Raw genomic sequence first — 20,354 nt, 5'->3', positions numbered from 1 at the left:
GACTCGTTCGTCAAATTCTGGAATCCTGCAGCCTGGGGGCCTCCTAGAATTTGTGAAAAGTGTAGCAGTGTCTTTAGGAGAGGCTTGCAGATGCGCAGCCTCAGGTATGTGAAGGAGGGATGTGATTACGTGGATGACCAAGCCATGGAGGATTATTATGGAAGGGAGAGAGTTACTGGGAGTTCATTAAAAAAAAGAATCTAGCACCTGCAATGAGTAAGGTAAGCCACAAAACTTGTTTTCTAATGGGTAGAATTAGGCAACAAGAAAGTGAAGAAATGAGAAGTTTTTTAGGTTACGCTATGTGCCGTGAAGAAAAAATTGGAAGTGTAGCGTACTGACTGAGTGGTCAGGCTTCTGAGGGGTGGCCCTTCCAACTGGACCCTGAGCATAATGCACTAGCCACATGGACGGTCCTAGAGAAAAAGGTGTTTCTTTTTTTGTTTGTTTTGTTTTGTTTTTAAATTTAGAGAGCCTGCAAGTGAGTGGGGGAGGGACAGAGAGAGCAGGGAGAGAATCCCAAGCAGGCTCCTTGCTGTCAGCGCAGAGCCGGATGCGGGACTTGATCTTACAAACTGTGAGATTATGACCTGAGTTGAAATCAAGACCCGGATGCTTAATTGAGCCGCCCAGGCACCCTGAAAAATATGTTTCTAAGCAACAAGTGCAGGGCCTGAGGTGGAAGTGAATCGGTGATTTGAAAGCGACAAAAGAAGGTTGGCGTGGGTCATTGGCTGGGGACTCTGTTTTCTTCCCTCCAGTTGGAGGAAGGTGTTCAGGAGCTGTGGCTGCTGTGTAGACAGTGGATGTTGGTGGCCCAAGAGTGGAGGCGAGGATGTGGGTGGATGAGAGATGGGGTATGGGCTGAGGAGGAAGCAGTGAAGATGGAGAGAAGTGGCCAAGGCCGGGCATGTTTGGGGGTGACACTGACTAGAACTGAAGGATTGGATTGCAAGATGAGCGAACCAAAAGAATCGAGGATAATTCTTAGGTTTTTGGCTTGAGAGTCAGTAAGAACTGGGAGATAGAGGTGTTATTTGCCGAGAAGAGCCGCTGGGGGAGGGACAGGTCTGGAGGTGACAGCGGGAATGCCCTGGCACAGTGGGAGATGCTTGTCAGATGCCCGATGGGGACAGAGACAAGCGGTGGCCTGCAGGAGTCTGGCACTCCAGGTAGAGGTTGGGGCTGGAGATGGACACTTGGGAGCGTATTCTCAAGAGAATATACTCCCCGGGGTCAAGGACTTTGTTTTCTTCACAGCCGTAACCCCGGCACTTAATATCATCTACTACGTGTGGTATCGTGTTCAGTAAATATTTTTCAGTGAATGAGTACATTTTAAAAGTTATCGAAAGCTGGGACTGAAAGTCGACTGAGGGTGCGTCCTGGACTGTCCAGACTTTGGAGGAATGAGTCAGGAGACGGCAGAGTGGCCTTGAGGTGGAGGAGAAAGTTGGGGAGCATGTCAGAAGCCAGGATTAACCAGTGTTTCAAGAAAGGGACTTGGTGGCTTTCGGAGAGCAAGTAAGCTGGGGACAAATAAATGGTCAATGGACAATGGTGATTAGAAGGAAGGCAGCTCCTGGAGAGCTCAGGGCTCATCCTAACTGGAGAGAATGGAAAGTGAGGAAATAGATGATTCATATGGGAAGTAAAAGGGGCAGAGAAACAAGGTAGCTGCAAGGAGACTGGCATTCAGGGGAGTTTATCTGGTGGGAGATTCTAGAACATGGTTGTTTGCCGCAGGGTATGATTCTGTAGAGATCACACAAATCGTAGTATAGGTGACAGGGGCTGATTGCAGACCTCGAGGCAGGGGGAGTAGGACCCTGGGTGCAGGGGGTGAGGTGGCCACCTCATCCGTCACAGCAACAGTGAAGGCAGAAAGTTTGGGCACAGAAGGTGTGGGTCAGTTGGTTGGGTTGGTGCTGGGAGGATGAAGTTCTGTTTTCCCAGATGGGAGGCTGAGAGAAGGGGCATTGGAGGTTTGATTGTTTTGGAGTGCACAAAGCCCCCAGTTTCCACGGGCGGTGCCCATTTGAGAGTTTAAAGTGGGCCTGGTGAAGACCACTGGGTGTTCGGCTGCTTCTGTGTGGGCAGAGCAGCTCCCAGGTGGGCTGGGTCCTTGTCAGTGAGTGGGGCTGAGGCTGGGCTTAAATTTGCTGGTCGGCTGTGAGGTTTGTGCAGACCGTTGAGTTCAGCATAGACCACGGTTTATCCCTGTGCTCTTGTGCGGTGTGCCACTCGTTTGTGACATGGTGTGGGTATTTTGCTATGTGAGTGCTCTTTGGTCAAAATCCAGTAGATGTTTCTATTGTGTGGGGTTTGTGGTTGTTATGTAATAAAAGCGTAAAGACCTATGTTCACTATTTTAGCACCTAGAGAAACTTGCATTTGCAAGCTGGTTGCCAGTATGGGAACTCTAGGTTTGGGGCAGGGAGTTTTGTTGTAAGTTACCCAAAACCTGTTGATTGGATCATGTGGAGTTTAAGCTGTAATGACTCAGAGTTCAGAATCTGACCTGATGGCGTGCGAGTGGCTCACTTCCGTGGGTCTGGAGCAGACCTTGAACCGCTCTGCTCCACTCCTGCGGCACCTGCTAGGAAGTCACAGAACTGAGGGGCCTCTGAAAGCTGTTATGCGGGAAATGAGGCTGTGTGGACGTGCAGGCAGTGCGTGGGGGGCTCTCCTACCTGAGAGGAAGGAGATGCCTTTGGAAGCGCTGTGTCTTCCTGCCCTTCAATAATGACAGCTTCTTCAGAAAAGGGTGTTCTTGGTACCAAGTAGGCATTTGTGTTTCCAGAATGACCTGACTGGAGAACACTCGTGCATCATGCTGAAGACACTGACTGATGAGGATGAGGCTGACCAGGGAGCCTGGCTCCCGGCCTTTTGGAAAGGTAAATTAGAGTAGAAGGGAGACAGGTGACAGGCAGGCGGCCCCCAGACCTCTGACTCTGTGCGGTTGTCCTCCACAGACTTCCGAAGGCGGTTCCTAGCCCTGCTGTCCTACCAGTTCGGCACCTTCTCGCCTCCCCTGGCTCTGAACATCATTCAGAACAGGAACATCGGGAAGCCAGCACAGCCAGGTGAGCCGCGCGGACTGGCGCAGAGGGCTGGTAGTGGCTTGGTTTTGTGGAGGCAGGAGGTGGGCGTGGTGGTCCAGGAAGGCTGGCTTAAGAATTGAGGGATGGGCCCCCAGCCTGCATCTCCACTGACCCCCCCCTTCCTGCCTTTGCCTCAGCTGGCCCCGCTCTGCCTTAGGGGCACCTGCGCCCACAATACTTTCCATCTTTGTAACAAGACTTTGGGTGTTAAATAAGTTCATATAGCTAGTTAATTGTGGAACTTGATTTAAATTCTGTGAGCTAGAGTAACCAGCTTAATTCTCAGGCTCAGTGTCCTCATTCATGAAATTTGTAATAATATGTGCTCCTCCTCCTGTGGCTGACACATGGGAAGTGCTTTGACATGTAAATTCCATTGGAATATTTAAAATATTAAAAAGTAATGGATCATTAGTATTAATAGCTGTAGGTTTTTTCTGCTGCTGGGTATGTGTGTGTACCTTTTCTTTTTTCTTTTTTTTTTTGCCAATTATATTTTATAAATTTTTTTTTTTTTCAACGTTTATTTATTTTGGGGACAGAGAGAGACAGAGCATGAACGGGGGAGGGGCAGAGAGAGAGGGAGATACAGAATCGGAAACAGGCTCCAGGCTCCGAGCCATCAGCCCAGAGCCTGACACGGGGCTCGAACTCACGGACCGCGAGACCGTGACCTGGCTGAAGTCGGACGCTCAACCGACTGCGCCACCCAGGCGCCCGACCAATTATATTTTAATGGAAAAATCTGTTTTCCTCAAACTGGGCAGAGCATACACACTTTCTGTGAAGCTGGGTCCTGAGGAGAAGTGGCAAAGTGGGGAAGGAGTGTTGGGCTCCTCTATCCCTGGGACGCTGGAGCCTTTCCTTGGTCTGATGGGCTGGCGTGGAACTCTGAGCAAGGGTGACATGCCAACCGTCCCCCCTCCCTGCGTGGCCTGAGGCCGCCTGCCCTTGGCAAGAGAAAGGTCAGGGCTGGCCCACAGGAGGCCCTGTGGAGGAGCAGCTGTTAGGGCGCCACCAGGGGACCGCTGTGTGTTACTTGGGAACCCCATCAAGCCTTGCAAGGACATCCGGCTGCTCTAACGTGTCTGGCTCTGTTGCTTGGACAGCACTGTGCCGGGCCGAACTGGAAGCCCTCTTCCTCCCCTATGACCTGAAGAGGCTGGAGATGTACTCACGGAACATGGTGGACTATCATCTCATCATGGACCTGATCCCAGCCGTCTCCCGGATGTATTTCCTAAACCAGCTGGGGGACCTGTCCCTGTCTGCGGCCCAGTCAGTAGGTTATCTGCTCCTTGTGTGCCCATTCAGTTGGATGCTCTGATGTAATTTTGTGCATTTAATTCCTTATGGTTCTGATCAGTGGGTAGTGTTCTCCCCGTTTTACAGGTGGGGGGACACTTGGGCTCTGAAGTTGACTCACATGCCTGGCCATACAGTCAGAGGAAGAGCTGCGGTTTGAACCCACATTCTTCCCACCCCACCACATTGCCTTGATTCTAACTCTACCTTAGCAGAGGTTCAAGGGCACTGTGTAATTTAAAATGCAGCTGTGAAGCAGCTGTTTGTCAGGATAATCAGTTTGGGGATTTCAGGAGGAGGAAGCATTTCTTGGTGGTTTCAGTAACAGGGTGAAAGAGAAGATGCCAGAACAGACCATACCAGTCGATATTTTGTGGCAGATAGCTTTGGTCAAAAGAAAGTGACTGGTTCTCCGTGCCCTTTTAATGGGTAAGGGCCTGTCCTAGTGGCCACTCCAGCAAATTTTCCATCCTCCAGGCTCTTCTCTTAGGCATTGGCCTCCAGCACAAGTCTGTGGATCAGCTGGAAAAGGAGATTGAGCTGCCCTCAGGCCAGTTGATGGGACTTTTCAACCGGATCATCCGCAAAGTGGTGAAGGTAATGTGATCTGAAGGCAGGGTTTTGATCTGTTTCCGATAATTCAACAAACTCACTCCCTGCCCTAAAACAAATAGATGTTAACGTTTGGCCGTATTTGTTGCAGATCTTCTCACTCACTCACTCACTCACTCTTGCTCTCACACGAAGAAATAGGGGCCTTCAGCTCTATATGGAATGTTCCCGTGCTTTCTCCCAGGGGTGGCACCACTGTTAGGAATTTGCTATCTTCCAGTCTGTTTTTCTACTCTTACCATGAAGGGGTGCACTCTTGCCCATGTGAAGTGTGTGCTAAGTGACTCGGTAGTGAGTGACAGGGTCCCAGCTGCCGCTCCGCTTCATCTCTCGGCCGTTGTCTTGCAGCTATTTAATGAAGTGCAGGAGAGGGCCATTGAGGAGCAGATGGCGGCAGTGAAGGATGTGGTTATGGAGCCCACGATGAAGACCCTCAGTGATGACCTGGTAGGACCCGCTTAAAGCGTGGGAATGTCGGAGGTGCACCCGTTGCCCTGGGGGGAGAGTCCTCCGCCCTGACGCAGCGGAGTCCCCCTGGCCTGTGTGTGCTCGCGCTCTCGCTCCCCGACATGCGATGCCCCCCGAGTGCGTGTGTGCAGGCGGTCCAGCACTGCTACTGACAGCTTGTTTGTCCTTTCAGGCTTTTGCAAGCACAGATTTGATATTCTTTTAGTAAGAGCTGCCTCTGATGGCAGGGAAGGAGCTGTCTGCTCTCCTAGAGATACCGTGCCCTCTTGTTCTGTCATTTGTCTTCTGCTCGGCTCTGACCTGCTCTGTCTCTGGGGCTTTGACCGCAGGATGAAGCAGCAAAGGAATTCCAGGAGAAACACAAGAAAGAAGTGGGGAAGCTGAAGAACATGGACCTCTCTCAGTAAGGCCCCCGCACCACTCATGGGGAGTGGAGGCTCTGCCTTGGCCTTGAGGACCCTGGGGACCTGTCTGCAGCTCCCTTCTGATCCACATCCGGGTGCCCTGGCAGCTGTCACATGGCACCATTTTAGAAGCCAAACAGCTAAAACCTCTCTAACTCACTCTGCATATTTTGAGGATTTTCCCTCAGGTCCCCAGGGAGGGGTACTAATTGATGAACATCCATTTTCTTTTTTTTTTTTATTTAAAAAAAAAATTTTTTTTTTAACATTTATTTATTTTTGAGACAGAGAGAGACAGAGCATGAACGGGGGAGGGGCAGAGAGAGAGGGAGACACAGAATCGGAAGCAGGCTCCAGGCTCTGAGCCATCAGCCCAGAGCCCGACGCGGGGCTTGAACTCACGGACCGCGAGATCATGACCTGAGCCGAAGTCGGACGCTCAACCGACTGAGCCATCCAGGCGCCCCAATGAACATCCATTTTCAATGGCTGCTTTTCTCTGTTTGGCTTTTACATGTAAACTTGATTCAAGAAAGGATTCTACTGCCTACAAATAAACCAAAACCCCTTGTTCTGGAACCCTCTGTGAACTAGGACTCCTGGTCCCCCTGAGCTTCAGCTGTAATGGTGTCATCCGCTCTGTCGGTTGATGTAAATGAAGTTTCTAGAATTAGTGGCCTCTGAGCTTCGTTGACCTGTAGCCCCCTGACTGAGTCCTTTAGAAATGGTGGTTGTTGGACACATGAGATGGAGGACCCTGGAGGTCCCTGGGCAGGGTTTTGAGCTCTTCCCTCAATTCACAAAACCCTGACTTGCTGGGGCTGCTGGCTTGAGAGAGGTGGGGCGAGGTGGGGCAGGGAGGCACGATTCCAGGGCCTGTGGGCACCATGCCTCTTGAGGTGGGAGTGAGCAAGATGCTTGTGGGGCCATAGGAGGCTCCCCCTGCTGGACACTTAGTGAGAGTATGACTCCTGGCAGGCCCTGTGGCCCTCCTTGCTCCCATGAAGCCCCCTAGTGTGCAAGTGCCCCTTCCCTCTGCCGTTCACGCTGGTGCGGCTGGCCGGGCCTTTGTGATGGGCCATGTCTGCTGAGAATGTTGTCACTATCTTCTTTTGAGCAGGCTTTGAGATTTCCTTTTTTTTTTTTTTTAGATACATAATCCGTGGAGATGATGAAGAATGGAATGAAGTTTTGAACAAAGCTGGGGAGAATGCCTCCATTGTCAGCCTGAAGAGGTGAGGGCCCAGCAGACTTCTGGCAGGAGAGGCTTTCTGGTCTCTCAGCTCCTCTAGTGACTTTCATTAGGAAATAGGAGGTCGAAGCAAAAGCTTTGAGGGACAAAATCACTACTCTTTCCTTGAGGGTAGCTCCTTTGGTATCGTATTTCCTACAGATGAGGCAGGGCCATGGGGCTCTTGTGGGCATCAATGTGGTGTCCTGTGCACCCTCACAACGACGGTGGCTGCTTTATTACCAGCACTGCTCTAAAAATGAAGTGACCGAGGCTCCAGGGTGTTAAGTAAATTCCCAAGAAGCATCCAGCCGGTAAGAGGCTGAGCCGGGGTCAGGACCAGGTGTGTCCACTGCTGAGGCTGGAGTTTTACCTGCTATATTCCCCTTGCTTGAAGCTGGTGATTCCCCAAGTCTTGGGTCTTAGAGTTCCTTTGCATCATAAAAATTGAGGGCCCCCAAGGGACTTTTGTTTATGAGGGTTATATCTATCAATATTTTCCATGTTAGAAGTAAACTGAGATGTTAAAAAATTCATCCAGAATTAACAATCATGGACTCATTATGGTTTTGTTGTTTAGAAAAATAGCCTTTGCCCACAAAAATCTTAAGAGTGGCGTTGTTTTACATTTACATTTTGCAAACGCTGTCTGGGTTAATAGGCAGCAGCTGACTCCTCTGCTTCTGCGTTCATTCTGGTGCCATCGCACACCTCGTAGCTTCTGGAAGACTGGACAGCTGTGAGAGTGAAAGTGAGGGGCAGACAGTGTGTTTGTATTGTTGTGAAAACAGTTTCCCCCTTGGGGCCCACCTGAAAGAGTTGGGGATCCCAGGAGGCCCTGCTTGAAAACCTCCCCCTCCAGCTGCTTCTCTGCAGAGGGGGGCATTTGTAGATCATGGCTTCTCGGGCCTGAACCTATATTGGAGTTCCTGGGGAGGAGAATGAGGTTTCCCCTGCCCTCGGCCTCTGGAGATGAACTTCCACAGCTGGTTTGGAGTTAGTGGGGAGGTGAGTTCTTGGCGTTGCCATAGGATAGGTTCCCTTGAGGGATAAATTTGGAAAGAAGTCTTGTGACTCTAGGAACTAGAGATCCCAGAAATCAGATACTGTCTCCTGCAGTCTCCATAAAGTTACTGCGGCATTTTGAAGGTTCCAGCAGTGCTGCCAACCTCAATCCCCGGATGCTCTCAGATGTGGCACGAGAGCTCACTGTCATCGTGTCCTAGTTTCTGGTTTGGCCAGGATAGCAGATGACGCACAGGGCCTGTGATGGCTCTGGCCTTGAGCATGGTGGCTTTGACTGGAACAAAAGGCTGGGGCGTGTGCTTGGTGTGGACCCCGCTGGTTCCACGTCCCTCGGAGCTTGGCTTTTCCTGCCGTTTGGCTGTGTCACTGCTGGTGAGGAGCCTCCTGCTTTCACTGGCCTCTGTGGCAAATCTGCTTGAAGTTCTCTGAGTCAGTTCTACTCTTGGAGATAAAAAACACTGATACCTGTCATCGTATTCTTTGAGGCCTTGCTTTTCTTTTTTGAGAGGTCATTTTGTTCAGGTGATGGTAGTGGTCTGTGGATGGAACTGTTTGCTTTCTCGTCATAGGGAGGTGTTTGTTCCCAGGACAAAATGCCACTGGAGAGAATCTTTAACCTGTAAAAGGGAAGGAAGGCGGTAGTCCTTTGCCGAATGACTCCAGTACTAAGCTGTCAGCGAGGCCGCCCCTGGCCAGCTGAAACGTGTAACCTGAGTTCCTACTCCTTTCGGTTTCTCTCTCATTTAGGAAAAATAAAATACTACCACGCTGGAAAGTATTACAGGGTGTTCTTGGGAGAGTCCTGCTTTGTGTTAGAGACTATCCACAGGGTCCGTGGGATAATATGTCTGCTTTTGAGTGGTGGGAGGGGAGAATGAACAGCAATCCAAAGGGAATTCAGATTTCAGGTGTTAAGAGAGATTTATTCCTCCAAGGAAGAGCCCGGTCAGGGCAGGAACTGGTCGGCATGTTCCCCCCAGCACAGTGTCTGGCGTGCAGGTAGGCTTGCAGAGAACATTTCTGTCTCATTAATGTTTCAGATGGTGAAAACCCGTTTTCAGACAAAGCAAAGCAAGCCTGAAGCAAAGCAGTCTCAAAGATGTTACAGATCTGTGCATATTTCATTTTCTCTTTCTATTTGTGGGTTTTTTTTTTTTTTTTTTTTTGTCTCTCTAGTGACAAGAAAAGGAAGCTGGAAGCCAAACAAGAACCCAAACAGAACAAAAAGTTGAAGAAAAACAGAGACATGAAGAATAAAAAAGATATGAAACTGAAGCGGAAGAAATAGGAAGGTGGGCATCCGTGGCTGATGCGTAAGGAGAGGAGTCTGACGTGCTGAGCTGTCTCTGGCTGGACCGGGTGGAGGCCTGGATGTTAAAAGCAACGAAGTCCCCATCAGACCCGGAAGCTGCCTAGGAGTTCAGTCCGTGGGCCAAGCTTGGCTTAAGGCGACGTCCCTTCTGTGCTGGTCCGCTTAGAACTGGACGGTTGGACAAACCTCTGGTGCTGCTGAGGGCCTGCCTCCCCTCCCCCTGTCCAGGTCTTTTTCCCCCCATAAGTTCACACTTTGCTCTGGGCCCAGCTGTTTTGGCCCCTTCCCACCTGTTGGAGCCACGCTGACTCTTGTCCCTTCTCAGACATTAAATGCACAACCTTCTGGTGATGCTCAGGAGGCCCCTGATGGAGCCCTGGGCCTCTCGTCGTGGCCTAGAGTAGCAGGAGCTCTGGTCCAACCATGTGGCCGCGGCAGGTCACTGTTCTGTGCGCTGGGCTTTGCTCTGCCGTGAAGCATTCCTCTCCTGGCTCCGCAGGCCTGCTGCCCTGTGTCCTTGGAGAGCTTGAGCTCTTCATTTAGGAAAAGACTATGACATTGAGTCCCCAGATCTGTTATTTCATCTATTTGGGAAAAAATGTGCAAGACCATTTTGCTAGCAGGGGTAAGGGAGGGATAGAGAATCTATTTTTAATAAATAACAAGCTAGAAAGACCAACCGCCTGTGGGTGCTCATTGACCCCATGTGGGTGGGAGAGGTGCCTTGCCTTGTTTCTCCTGGTGGGGCTTGGCTGCCCGGTAATCTCCAGAAGGAGTTGGTACCGAGGCCGAGGGCGAGCAGGGGCCAGGGCTTACCGATGACCCAAAAGCCTTTGGGAGAGTGGCCGGCACCCACCGTGCTCACTGTGGTCCTTCTGAGGGACATGCTGTGGTTCCGGGAAGCTAGCTAGCTGTGCGTTTCCTCCAAGCTTCTGTCAGGTCATCGGGTCCCTTCTGTTGGGTACAGGAATTGTGTGGTGACTTCACGCATACTTTGGTATGCTGTTTCACGGTATCTACTTTCTGGTTCTAAACCCAGTACTGTGTATTGAAACCTTGACCCTGAGGGCTTCTGCTGGTTTCTGTAGGATTGTTCCTTATCCCTGTCGCTGAGGGTGAGAAATGCTCAAGGTGGAAGTCGGCTCAGTCGTGCTCTTGTTCTGATCTGCTGTCTCCCTGTGCCCTGCGGCTCCCTGGCTGCGTCAGCCTCGAGCTTTGGTTACTGATCCCCCTCAGATTTTCATAGAACTTAAAAGGACTGGTCTTCCATGAGTCCAAAGACCCTTTCCTCAGCGAAAGGTGTGTAATCCAGCTTCCTGGAAGGGGAACTTCTGGACCAGAGGATTAAATGTACACCTCCCAGGACTCACACCCACAGCAAGGAGAGCAAATTCGGCCTGGACTGGTGACCCCTGCACCTTGCCTACATAGGTTTAGGGGTCTTTCGTCTCCTGGATCCACAGGTTCCTGTCCACAGACCCCCTGTTAGGCCAGCAGGAGAGTTCAATGAGAGGGGCAACGAGAATTTTTGATCTGCTTGTTTTTCAGGTGAGTGCCCGAGCCTATCTTCCAAAGGATTTTCTTAGGAGAGTGACTTTTTTTTATATGAAATTTATTGTCAAATTGGTTTCCATACAACACCCAGTGCTCATCCCAAAAGGTGCCCTCCTCAATACCCATCACCCACCCTCTCCTCCCTCCCACCCCCCATCAACCCTCAGTTTGCTCTCAGTTCTCAACAGTCTCTTATGCTTTGGCTCTCTCCCACTCTAACCTCTTTTTTTTTTTTTTTCCTTCCCCTCCCCCATGGGTTTCTGTTAAGTTTCTCAGAGAGTGACTTAAAATCAAAGTCGGAATCCCAAGTGGTCAGAGCTGGATGGTTTCTTAAAACTATTGTCTTAAGCCATGTCTTCCCATGCGTATGGGGGCCCAGATCGGCCGAGCCCTTGCATGGCACCTCCCACCCCGAAGCCTGACTTATGCTCTGCTCCAGGATGCAGGGAGAGGTGCTCTGAGGTCAGACCTCCGGGCTGCAACACTGTTCTGCCCTGAGCCCCACTGTGACCTTGGGCACGCCACTTTCCCTCCACCTGCTGTCCGGGCCCACATCTGTGAGACGCAAGTGGTAATGACCCTTCCCACCTCATGCACCGTTGTGAGGAGCGAGTGGAGCTGAGTGTGAAGAGCGGACAGTGGGGCCTGGTGTATGGCAAGTGCTCTAGAAGTCTCTGGGTTGTGTGGCCTGCATCTGCATAACCAGGGGAGCTGCTCAGTGACACGCAAGCTTAGTAAGACTTAGTAAGACTGGCTTTGTTCTAAAACAACCTAAGCTGAAGAGCCCCACTTGGGGGGCAGATGATGCACTTTGTGGTCAGACCTCTCCGTTTCTGTGGCTTCCAACAAGGTCATTCTTCTCGGAGACAGCCTTCCCCTTTGCACACAAAGAGGAAGTGAACATTGTGCCTTGGCCCTTTTATTTGCAAAGGATCTGTTCTTACACAGGTCCCTGTACTTTGTGATCTTGGGTTCCCCTCCAAACTTGAAAAAGCACACCTCCCCCAGACCTCACCATCTGGCCCCCAGACAGTGACATCTGTAAAGCTAGGCTGTCTCAGGAAATCTCATTGGTGAAATGAATTCAGATAGGCTGGCTAGGAATGCTGTCACCAGGACGGGAACGGGGCTGAAGAAGCCTGAACAAAGAAGATTCCTAAATGGTCTCCATCCTCCTGAGCTGGGAGGGGGTTAATGCTGGCCTAGTGCTTCCACTGCTCATCTGGCCCCGGCAGTCCCCAAGGACTCCAGAGTGACCGGGAGGTGGACACAAAGGCATTGTTGAGATGGGGGGGGGGAGGGGAGAAAATAAGTGATCGTCACCTTGGAAAAATGTAGACTCATTATCTGAGGGCCTTTAACACCAGCAACCAGTTTGCAGGCCTGGAGGAGGGGCGGGGCTGCAATCCCTCTGGCGTGAATGGGAGGGTCAGACATCAGCCTTGGAAGAAGCAGATGCCCCTTTCTGTAAACAGGTTGGTTAAAGGAGAAATGTCCTGTGGAGTTTGCAGCGGGTGGGGTGGCAGGAAAGGGAAGGCCTGAGGGTCTCCTACGGGGCTGTAGGTGGTTCAGCTGAGGAAAAAGTTTCCATGCTCTTGGTGTCTGGCTGTCTGTCATTGGGCAATGAGCAGAGAGCAAAGGAAAGGGAAGAGCAGGAGCAGGAATGCGGGGGACCCTCACGCCTGGAGGAGTTTCCTGTGGGGACGAGGCCCAGGCTCCAGATGCCGAGTGCTAGCCTCTTCTTGCCTGCGGGGCGGCTGGAGAATGCAGTCCCACTGTACAGAACTGATGTTCTTGGCCCCTTGTTTCCCAGGGACTCCTGTGAAGAAGTTCACCTTCCTCTCCTCCAGCCTGCCTTTGGCTGCTGTTAGCTGAAGCGGACAGCTGGAGGAGAGAGGCCCCCGTGCTCTGGAGCGGTGGCCCCGAGGAGGCGGCCCAGCCACCAGGGGTAAGGTCACTTCTAGCCCCGGTTTCTGTGATTGAAGCGCTTCCTTAGTGTGCTCTGCTACACGTAGGCTCAAAGGGGACCCATCCCTCCCTAATGTGGCCTTCTCTTTGACCTGCCCCCGAAAGAGAAAATGGCTGAGCTCCCTGGGTACTTGACGGAGGTGCATCCTACAGGGGGGAAGGAGGGGAGAGACTTGTGGGGAAGGTGGACACAGACACCTGAAGGGTAGTTACTGCAGATGGTAAGTGCCGGGCAGGGACAACCCCCGTCCTCCCTCCCAAGGGCCTCTGCCCAGAATGATGGTGCCAAGGGGTGCGCCTCCTCCCTGTGGCCCCCAGAGGGCGCTGTGGGCCCACGCAGTCCTCTCACCACCGGTGCCAGGGCCCCATGCCACAAAGCTGGTCATCAGGCCTTTCGCAGACCAACCCCAACTGACCCCATGAGGTCTTCATGTTGTCCCCCAACTCCTGAGTTCTGGCCTATCAGTTACTGAACCACAGCACTTGGGTCCATGTTTCTAGTGACCTTAGAAATTTTTTTTCCTGCGTCAGGTACCAAACATTTTTAAAAAACCTTTATTTCTGCCTGGACTTTGTACCTAAAACAAACTACAGCTGGTCCCAGAAGACCTCTGGACCCCAGTCGCCAGCTTACTGTTCTCCCTCTATTACCAGGTGGCAAACACCCTGCCTCCACCTTGCTGGGCCACACAGGCTTAGACTGTCCAAAGTTTGCAAACAACTGTTAACCCCAACAACAGCTCCCACGTGAGGGCCGTGGGGGTGGTGTGGGCTCAGGGGAGACCAGAAAAGCCCCTGCAGCCATCGTATTCCTGTCTGTGGTCTCCAGTCCCTCCACACAAACACCTTTTCCGTCCTGATCAATGGCACATGTACTCAACACACGGGAATGATTTTCTCTTAGCTACTTCATTTGATGGAAGAGGAACACCAGAGCCCGGTGTTGGGGGACGGATGGAGGCTCAGGTCCTGGGTGAGGTGAGTAGGGGGTAGCCTCAACCCGGCTTTTTGGCAGGAAGCCTGAGTAACCAGAGAATTAGCTCTGGGTTCTCTTCCTGGTCCTAAATGGGCTCTTCTCCAGCTCTGAGCAACCCTCTATCAGGAGTGATGAGACCAAGGTCATTGTTAACAAGTGTTTATTGTTAATAAAACCATGGTACATTTACAATAAGTGACAACATTAATGTATAGTTACAGTATCATACAATATTACAGCAATAAAATAACGCCTATTCCTTTGTACATCCAGCTCAAGCAGCTAGTCGAAAATATTTTCCAAGATTGCAAGCCCCCAGGGGCTTTTCAAGGTAACCAAAGTAACACCTCCTTAAGTGCCCAGGGCTTTTGGTGAATAAATAGTTTCTAAGGTGCAGCCAGACAGCCTGAAGAAGGCTACACCCGGAGCAAGCTGTCCGGAATGCTCCCCCAGTGTCTGGTCCATAAATATGACAAGTGTCCAGCCCGATGCTGCCCCTCCACCTAGGGAAGCCCGGGGCCTACAGCAGGCCCGGAGCAGGTAGGTGAGAAGCAGCAGGCCTTCTCCCGCCCCTTCCCTCCCACCACTGCCCCACCCTTTCTACCCCCAGGACCGCAGTTCCCAGTGAGAGGTGCCCCTCTCCAGCCCAAGTCGGAGGACTCAGCCAGGGGTACATTTAGGGGTCTGCTTCCTGAGCCCACAGAGGCAGCCTAAATCTAGGCTTGGGGTTTCAGAATGGGCCCCTAAAAACAGCAGCAGCATGGGCTGAGGCCCCCAGACTCCTCCATGCCACCCTGCGCTTAGACTGAAAGCTCTGAAGGCATCAGTTGGGGAACTGCTCTACCACTAACCGAGCAGGTTTGTGGTCCCCAAAGGAGGGCCTCTGTCGGCCTAGACACCAAAGAGAATAGGACTGAGTGACCCTCTGTGCCCCCTGGAGGCTCACATCAAGCCTTTGAAGGCACAGCCTTGAGGAATAAGTTCAGGGATTTGGACAGCCTTTCTGACGTGATGTTGAGAAAAAAATACCGCTTCTGCATGAAGGGGCCTGAGGCCCAGAGTATACATTCTCTACATTCATCAGGATGCCTGTACTTCCAGGAGTCCCAGCTGGGACCGTCCGAGCTTATGGAGGTGTGGGGACTGCGGGTAGTTAGCTTCTGACCATGCCTTCCAGGCCCTATTTCAAGCGGGAAGAATCAGGATCAGCCATAGATCTCCAGGAGGGGAGCACAAGAGGGTGAGTACACGGCAGCCCTCAAGGTGCAAACGGTATGGGGGTTGCAGGTGGGGGAAGGGCCACCTTTTGAACTTGTCTGCCCATAACTAGTCAAGCAGACACAGCTTGGGGGCAGAGGGTTGAAGGTGGGGCTGCCCAGTGACAGGAGGGCTCAGAGCACATCTACCTGTGCAAGGACAGATCACCACCAGAGGGGAGGTCTGGGAAAAGAGGGGGAAACTGAGTCCCATGAGCCTGGCTCCAGGAGGGCCTCAGCCAGCGCCCTGGCCCCCTCCATGGGGCAACGACCCATCCACAGACCCTGGCTACATACTCGTTCAGATGGCCCGGAAGCACTTGCTCCCAGCCTTTCACACCCGCTGGGATGCCTAGAGACAGACCCCTGGCCCAGAGGGGGCTGGGTGTGCCGACCTGTGTGCGCCCAGCCCCCTCACACCCGGGAGGTGATGTAGACAGAGTGCACGCGCTCGGCCAGGGTACTCTGCAGGTCCTGCAGCGGGTCCAGGCCCTGCACTTTGCTGTTGCGGCCGTAGATGAGCTGCCGGAAGGAGTCCTGCTCAAGTAGGGCCTTCATGTGCTTGAGGAAGAAGCCTTCACAGAACAGGGCCAGTTCAGGGGCATTGTGGATCTGTGGGGGGTGGGGGGGGGGTGGTGAGACCCACAACCTTAGCATGACCCCGGCACAGACCCACCCAAAACCACCCTCCACCCTCCCCCAAATATTACCCATGGGCCAAGGCCCAGCACAGGCCTTGGCACCCCCTGACCTGGACTCCGTCCATAAGCATCACCTCCAGGTTGGACTAATCTGGGCTCAAATCCCAGCTGTGCCACCAGAAACATCACTTGTTCTTGGCCCCAGCGTTTTCTTTGCCTACTTTCCACTGCTGCCATCATTGAATGGCAGTCATCCTTGCTGGGGCAGAAGCTCCCTTACTAATGGCAGGGTCAGGGAGACGGCACGAGGCCCAGCAACTGAGCCGGTAGGTGCTCAGTAACTATTTTAACTCCAGAAATATCAAGTGTCCGCTCCGAGCCAGGCAGTGGGCACCAGGTTCTGAGGTTCAGGTCTCTGCAGTGTGCTCTTAGAGCTGATGTTCTCCTTCGGGGAGACAGAAACCAGAGGACCAAGCAAAGTAACGGCAGATGGAGGTCAGTGCTGTGAGGAAGCACGGGCAGGTGATGGCCGTGTGGCAGGGGCCTTATGGGAGAGGGGGGGAAACCAGCGGGCTTTGTGAGGTGCTCCAGAAGGTGCTTTCCTGGAGGTGGGGATGGTTATCACAAGAGACCCAGGGGAGGTGGGAGCGGAGAACGAGCCAGGGCACTGGGTGAAGGGAGAGGTGGGTGGGGTGCTAGGGGCTTGGTGAAGCATGATATTTAGTCTGCAAGCGGAGGAGGCTTTGGGGGAGGGGAGGCGTTAAGTAGAGGAGTGACATGGTCCTAACGCTTTTCAAAAAGCCTGTGGACTACGGGGTGAAAGCCAAAAAGGGAGAGGCTGGGCCAGTGCCATGGTCCAGAGAGGGGGCGGGAGAGGCCCAGCGGACAGACTGTCGATGTGTTCACAAGAGCTGACCTAAATGAGGGAACCTAAAAAAGATTTACATATATATAAAGTATATAAAATTCTCATGGTTTGAGTCTAGGCACCTGAGCAGAGGGCCATGCTGTTGCTAAGGAAGGGGAAGATTCAGGAGGACAGGTTGGGGAAGAATCAGGTCAGAACCTGGGGAAGTGATGGGGCTCAGAGAAGCTCAGCCTTTTGCCCCAGGCACCCCCAGCCTGGTGGGGCACAGCTAGAATGTGAACTGGGGTCTGCTTGGCTGGAAAGCTCTTCCCCGAGCTACATGCTGCTGAACAGCGATGACCCCAGACTCCAGAGAGCATTCCTGCCCCCCTCCAGTCCTCACACTGCCCCGCAAGTACTGCCCAGCTGCCTCTGTTTCTTAGCCAGGCCCCAGCGGGTCCTCACCTTGGCGTACTTGTACGTGTTCACGGCGCTCTCCACGCTGAGGGTCTGGGAGCACAGGATCTCGCAGTGCCTCTGTAGGGCATCCAGCTGGAACAAGCTGGCGGCTGACAGCAGCTGTGGGGGGGCGCGGAGGGAGGCAAAAGGTGGCCTTGGATGGGGGCAGCCGGGCCTGTGGCCCAGGCATCACGGAACAGAAAGCTGCTTCGTGCAGTGGGCCCTATGTTCTAATCCTCGGGCCCTGCCTGCCTCAGCAGGTAAAGTCTGAGGATGGATATATTTCTGTTCTAGAGCACCTCGGTATTTGCTGGGACACCTTGGAAGGCACAGGATGGGTGACAGACACTGGTTGGGATTCCTGACCTCACAGAAGATCTTCAGTCATAAGCTGCATGCTTTGTCTACACCACCTTCTACCCAGGTGCCTGGCCGGCAGGGGCTCTGTTTTCTAAGTGTGAGGAGGTGAGTGGGAGGCCCTGCTGCCTGCCTTTGATCCTCCTGGGCCCATTATCCCTACAGGGGAGCCTTTCCAGCCCCCACCCCCACCCCAGGCATGGCCCAGCAGGTGGTGGGCACCCAGTTCCCTGTCACAAGAAGAGAAAGGACCAGCAGGGAATCAGAAGGTCCTTGAAGAGGCCACCTCCCCTCCTTGGCTCTCCAATGCCATGTCTCTGAGCGCGGGGTTGAGAGCCAGCAGCCGGGCATTGGGTGCACCGGCTCCCACGCCCTTCCCAGCACCAGGACCTCACCTCCAGGATGTCGGAGGCCGGGATGTCCATGGCTTCTGTTCCTCCGTAGTACAAATACTGCATCATCATCTGCAGCGGGAAGAGGCCCTGCGTGAACACCAAACGGCCCCGCGGCACCCACGTCCTCTGGCTTCACCAGAGTGCCGCTCTCCGCCCTGGGCCTGGCTGCGCCCTCCACCCTCTCCATGTGGATGCGTGCACATCCCCACTCACTGAAGCGGATATTTTGTGCAGTCTCTACAGGTCAGCCCCGAGACTCTCCCTCTTGATTTCCTGTATACACGACAAGCTTCCCTCTACGGGATGGTTTCACCCTCAACCTCATGACAGCCCCGTGAGCCCAGAAGGGAAGGTGCTGTTCACAGATGGGGAAACTGAGGCCCCAGGAGGGAAGGCAGCATGGCTCAAGTCACTCAGGTCTTCTGACTCCCACACCAGACTCTAAGCAGCACAATGCTCATTTCTCTTCTTACCTAAATTCTAAATAGGGGCCTACCCTCAGAAGCTGCTTCCAACTTTCCCGGCTGTGCTAGATCTCCAGCGTGGAGGTGAGAGCCAGACCCTGTCTGCCCCCTGGATTTGTTCCCTTGGACAGCAAGCTCAGAGCTGGGGTTGGGTCTGGTCCAGAGGTCACCTCGTTGCCTGGCCCAGACCTGGGGCTTGTGGGAACAGAGGGCCTGGGATATCAAATGAGGTGGCCTAGGACTGGGGAACTACATTTAATTTCACTGTGGTCTGTCACAAACTCTGCCATCACGCTGGAGCCTGGGAGGTTCCCAGTTGGAAAAAGAAAAATGATTCTCCCCGGTTGGCTGCAGAAACAGCCCCAGCAAGGAGCTGGCAAGTGTGTAAGTAAACACGACTCCGGCCCGCACAGTCGGGCTCTGTTAGGAGCCGGCCCCCGGGCTGGAAGAGGCACCAGAGGGTCTAGGAAGCAGCCCAACCCTGGGGGAGAAGAGTGGGGAGATGGCTAGTCTGTCCAGGCCTGAGGTCAGTCCCCGGAGACTGTCCCTCCCCACAGAGCGGGGGGCGGGGGAGGCTCCCTCGGTCCAGCAGCCCCTGCTGGAGCACAGATGGAGGTGTCTGTCCTTCCAGGAGGTGTGCGCCTCAGGTGCCGTCCCCTGTGCTGGGCACAGAGTGGCTGTTTGGGACACCGGCAGGACTGCCTTGGATGATCCAGTGCTGGGAGTGGAGCAGGTGGGGGGATGGGGGGTAGGATCTCCTAGGCTTGTTTGCTAAGGGGTGGCCTCAGGCCAGCCAGCCCCTCAGCAAGAAGGGGCCTGGGGGTGTGGGCCGTGAGATGGGCCGGAGTCCTGCAGCTCTCCTTCCCAGGCCCCACGGCTCGGGAGCTGGTTCAACAAGGCCCAGCCACCTGTGGCCTGTGGATCTCCCTGAAGTCCCTTAAATGGATATTAGTCTGTGGAAGCCAGAGCTGAACCGCTCCCTGGGAACCTTGCTGCGGGAGGCGGGTGGCCAGCAGGCAGAGATGGGTTGATTGTGTGCAGCCCAGCAGCCTGAGGGTCCAGACAGGCTGCTCTGGGAAAGGCCCCAGGCAGCGTCAGCTACAGAGGGGGTGGCAGGGTCTCCTTCCGTCCCGGACAGGACCCCAGGAACCTGACTCCAGGAGGCTGCAGATACTGCCGGGACAAGACTGGGGTCAGAAGCCAGGTAAGACCAGCCGGTCCTCAAAGGCCCGGGTGGGGTCGTCGGCAGTGACCTTGGCAAGATCTAGGCTGGCCCTAACACTATAGCCGCTGACCACATCTAGCTTTTAAGTATTTGGAATACTTAAAATACTGAATTGAGATGTCAAAAACACACTGGATTTCAAATGCTTATGTTTTACATTCTTGGTATGAAAATACAGTTGCTAATTTTTATATTGATCACATGTAATATTTTGGCTACCATGGGTTTAATATGTTATTAATTTCACTCCATCTCCTGCTTTTTTATGTGGCTACTAGGAAATGTTAAATTACATATGTGTCTTGCATTATCTTTCTCTTGGATGGCATAGCCCAGATCTCCTTGGGCCTGTTTCCTCCTCTCAAAAACAAACCTAATGAACCCCTTCCCCCACCTGCCCTCATTCCCTCCCAGTGCTGTGAAAGCCAGGGAGATACTGTGGGGCTGAAACTTCCGGCTTTGTTAGGAAACCCCGGTCCCGGATCGAAGCCCGGAAAGCAGAGGTCAGCATCTGGATGCTCCATCTGAGATGGCACTCCCCCACGTGGCAGAATTCTATAGCCAGAGAGCCCACATTTCCCAGGCCTGCGTGTGCCACGGATGTTAGACCCGATGTTCCTATTTACCCTCCCAACAGCCCCGAGAGGTCGTCAAGGGCTGCTAAGGCTGCTCTGACACGGATGTCCTCCCAGGGAGCAAGAACCCCTCCGGGCTGGGCAGCCACATGGCAGTGGGCTCACACGTGCC

The 20,354-nt window shown here is 53.3% G+C and overlaps 2 protein-coding genes and 2 long non-coding RNA genes across 5 annotated transcripts in view; 3 read left to right on the top strand and 1 right to left on the bottom strand.

Annotated features, from left to right (window-relative positions):
- Positions 1 to 10,144, top strand: part of NAT10 (N-acetyltransferase 10) — a 35,266-nt gene extending 25,122 nt beyond the window's left edge. The window contains exons 22-29 of the mRNA XM_040495481.1: positions 2,804 to 2,900; positions 2,979 to 3,089; positions 4,217 to 4,389; positions 4,890 to 5,009; positions 5,373 to 5,471; positions 5,822 to 5,895; positions 7,048 to 7,131; positions 9,330 to 10,144. Of these exons, the coding sequence (XP_040351415.1) occupies positions 2,804 to 2,900; positions 2,979 to 3,089; positions 4,217 to 4,389; positions 4,890 to 5,009; positions 5,373 to 5,471; positions 5,822 to 5,895; positions 7,048 to 7,131; positions 9,330 to 9,441 (870 nt within the window). The 3' untranslated portion in view covers positions 9,442 to 10,144. The remainder of the gene's footprint in view (positions 1 to 2,803; positions 2,901 to 2,978; positions 3,090 to 4,216; positions 4,390 to 4,889; positions 5,010 to 5,372; positions 5,472 to 5,821; positions 5,896 to 7,047; positions 7,132 to 9,329) is intronic.
- A 1,088-nt stretch (positions 10,145 to 11,232) lies between these two features.
- LOC121043564 (uncharacterized) lies at positions 11,233 to 15,393 on the top strand. The gene is made up of 3 exons (XR_005796911.1): positions 11,233 to 12,494; positions 12,833 to 12,967; positions 13,892 to 15,393. It is a non-coding gene; the product is annotated as an uncharacterized LOC121043564 (long non-coding RNA).
- Positions 15,394 to 15,517: 124 nt separating this feature from the next.
- The window catches only part of ABTB2 (ankyrin repeat and BTB domain containing 2), a 174,238-nt gene continuing 169,401 nt past the window's right edge, over positions 15,518 to 20,354 (bottom strand). For both annotated transcript variants that reach the window (XM_040495479.1, XM_040495480.1), the window contains exons 15-17: positions 17,919 to 17,987; positions 17,173 to 17,286; positions 15,518 to 15,831 (exon numbers count right to left, since the gene is read on the bottom strand). In XM_040495479.1, the coding sequence (XP_040351413.1) occupies positions 15,634 to 15,831; positions 17,173 to 17,286; positions 17,919 to 17,987 (381 nt within the window). In that variant the 3' untranslated portion in view covers positions 15,518 to 15,633. The remainder of the gene's footprint in view (positions 15,832 to 17,172; positions 17,287 to 17,918; positions 17,988 to 20,354) is intronic.
- LOC121043563 (uncharacterized) lies at positions 17,749 to 19,858 on the top strand. Its single transcript, XR_005796910.1, has 2 exons — positions 17,749 to 18,161; positions 18,407 to 19,858. It is a non-coding gene; the product is annotated as an uncharacterized LOC121043563 (long non-coding RNA).

This window comes from Herpailurus yagouaroundi, unplaced genomic scaffold (assembly GCF_014898765.1).
Source record: "Herpailurus yagouaroundi ecotype Mexico unplaced genomic scaffold, PumYag 187, whole genome shotgun sequence".
NCBI lineage: Eukaryota > Metazoa > Chordata > Mammalia > Carnivora > Felidae > Herpailurus > Herpailurus yagouaroundi.
This window is presented reverse-complemented; position numbering and strand designations above follow the sequence as displayed.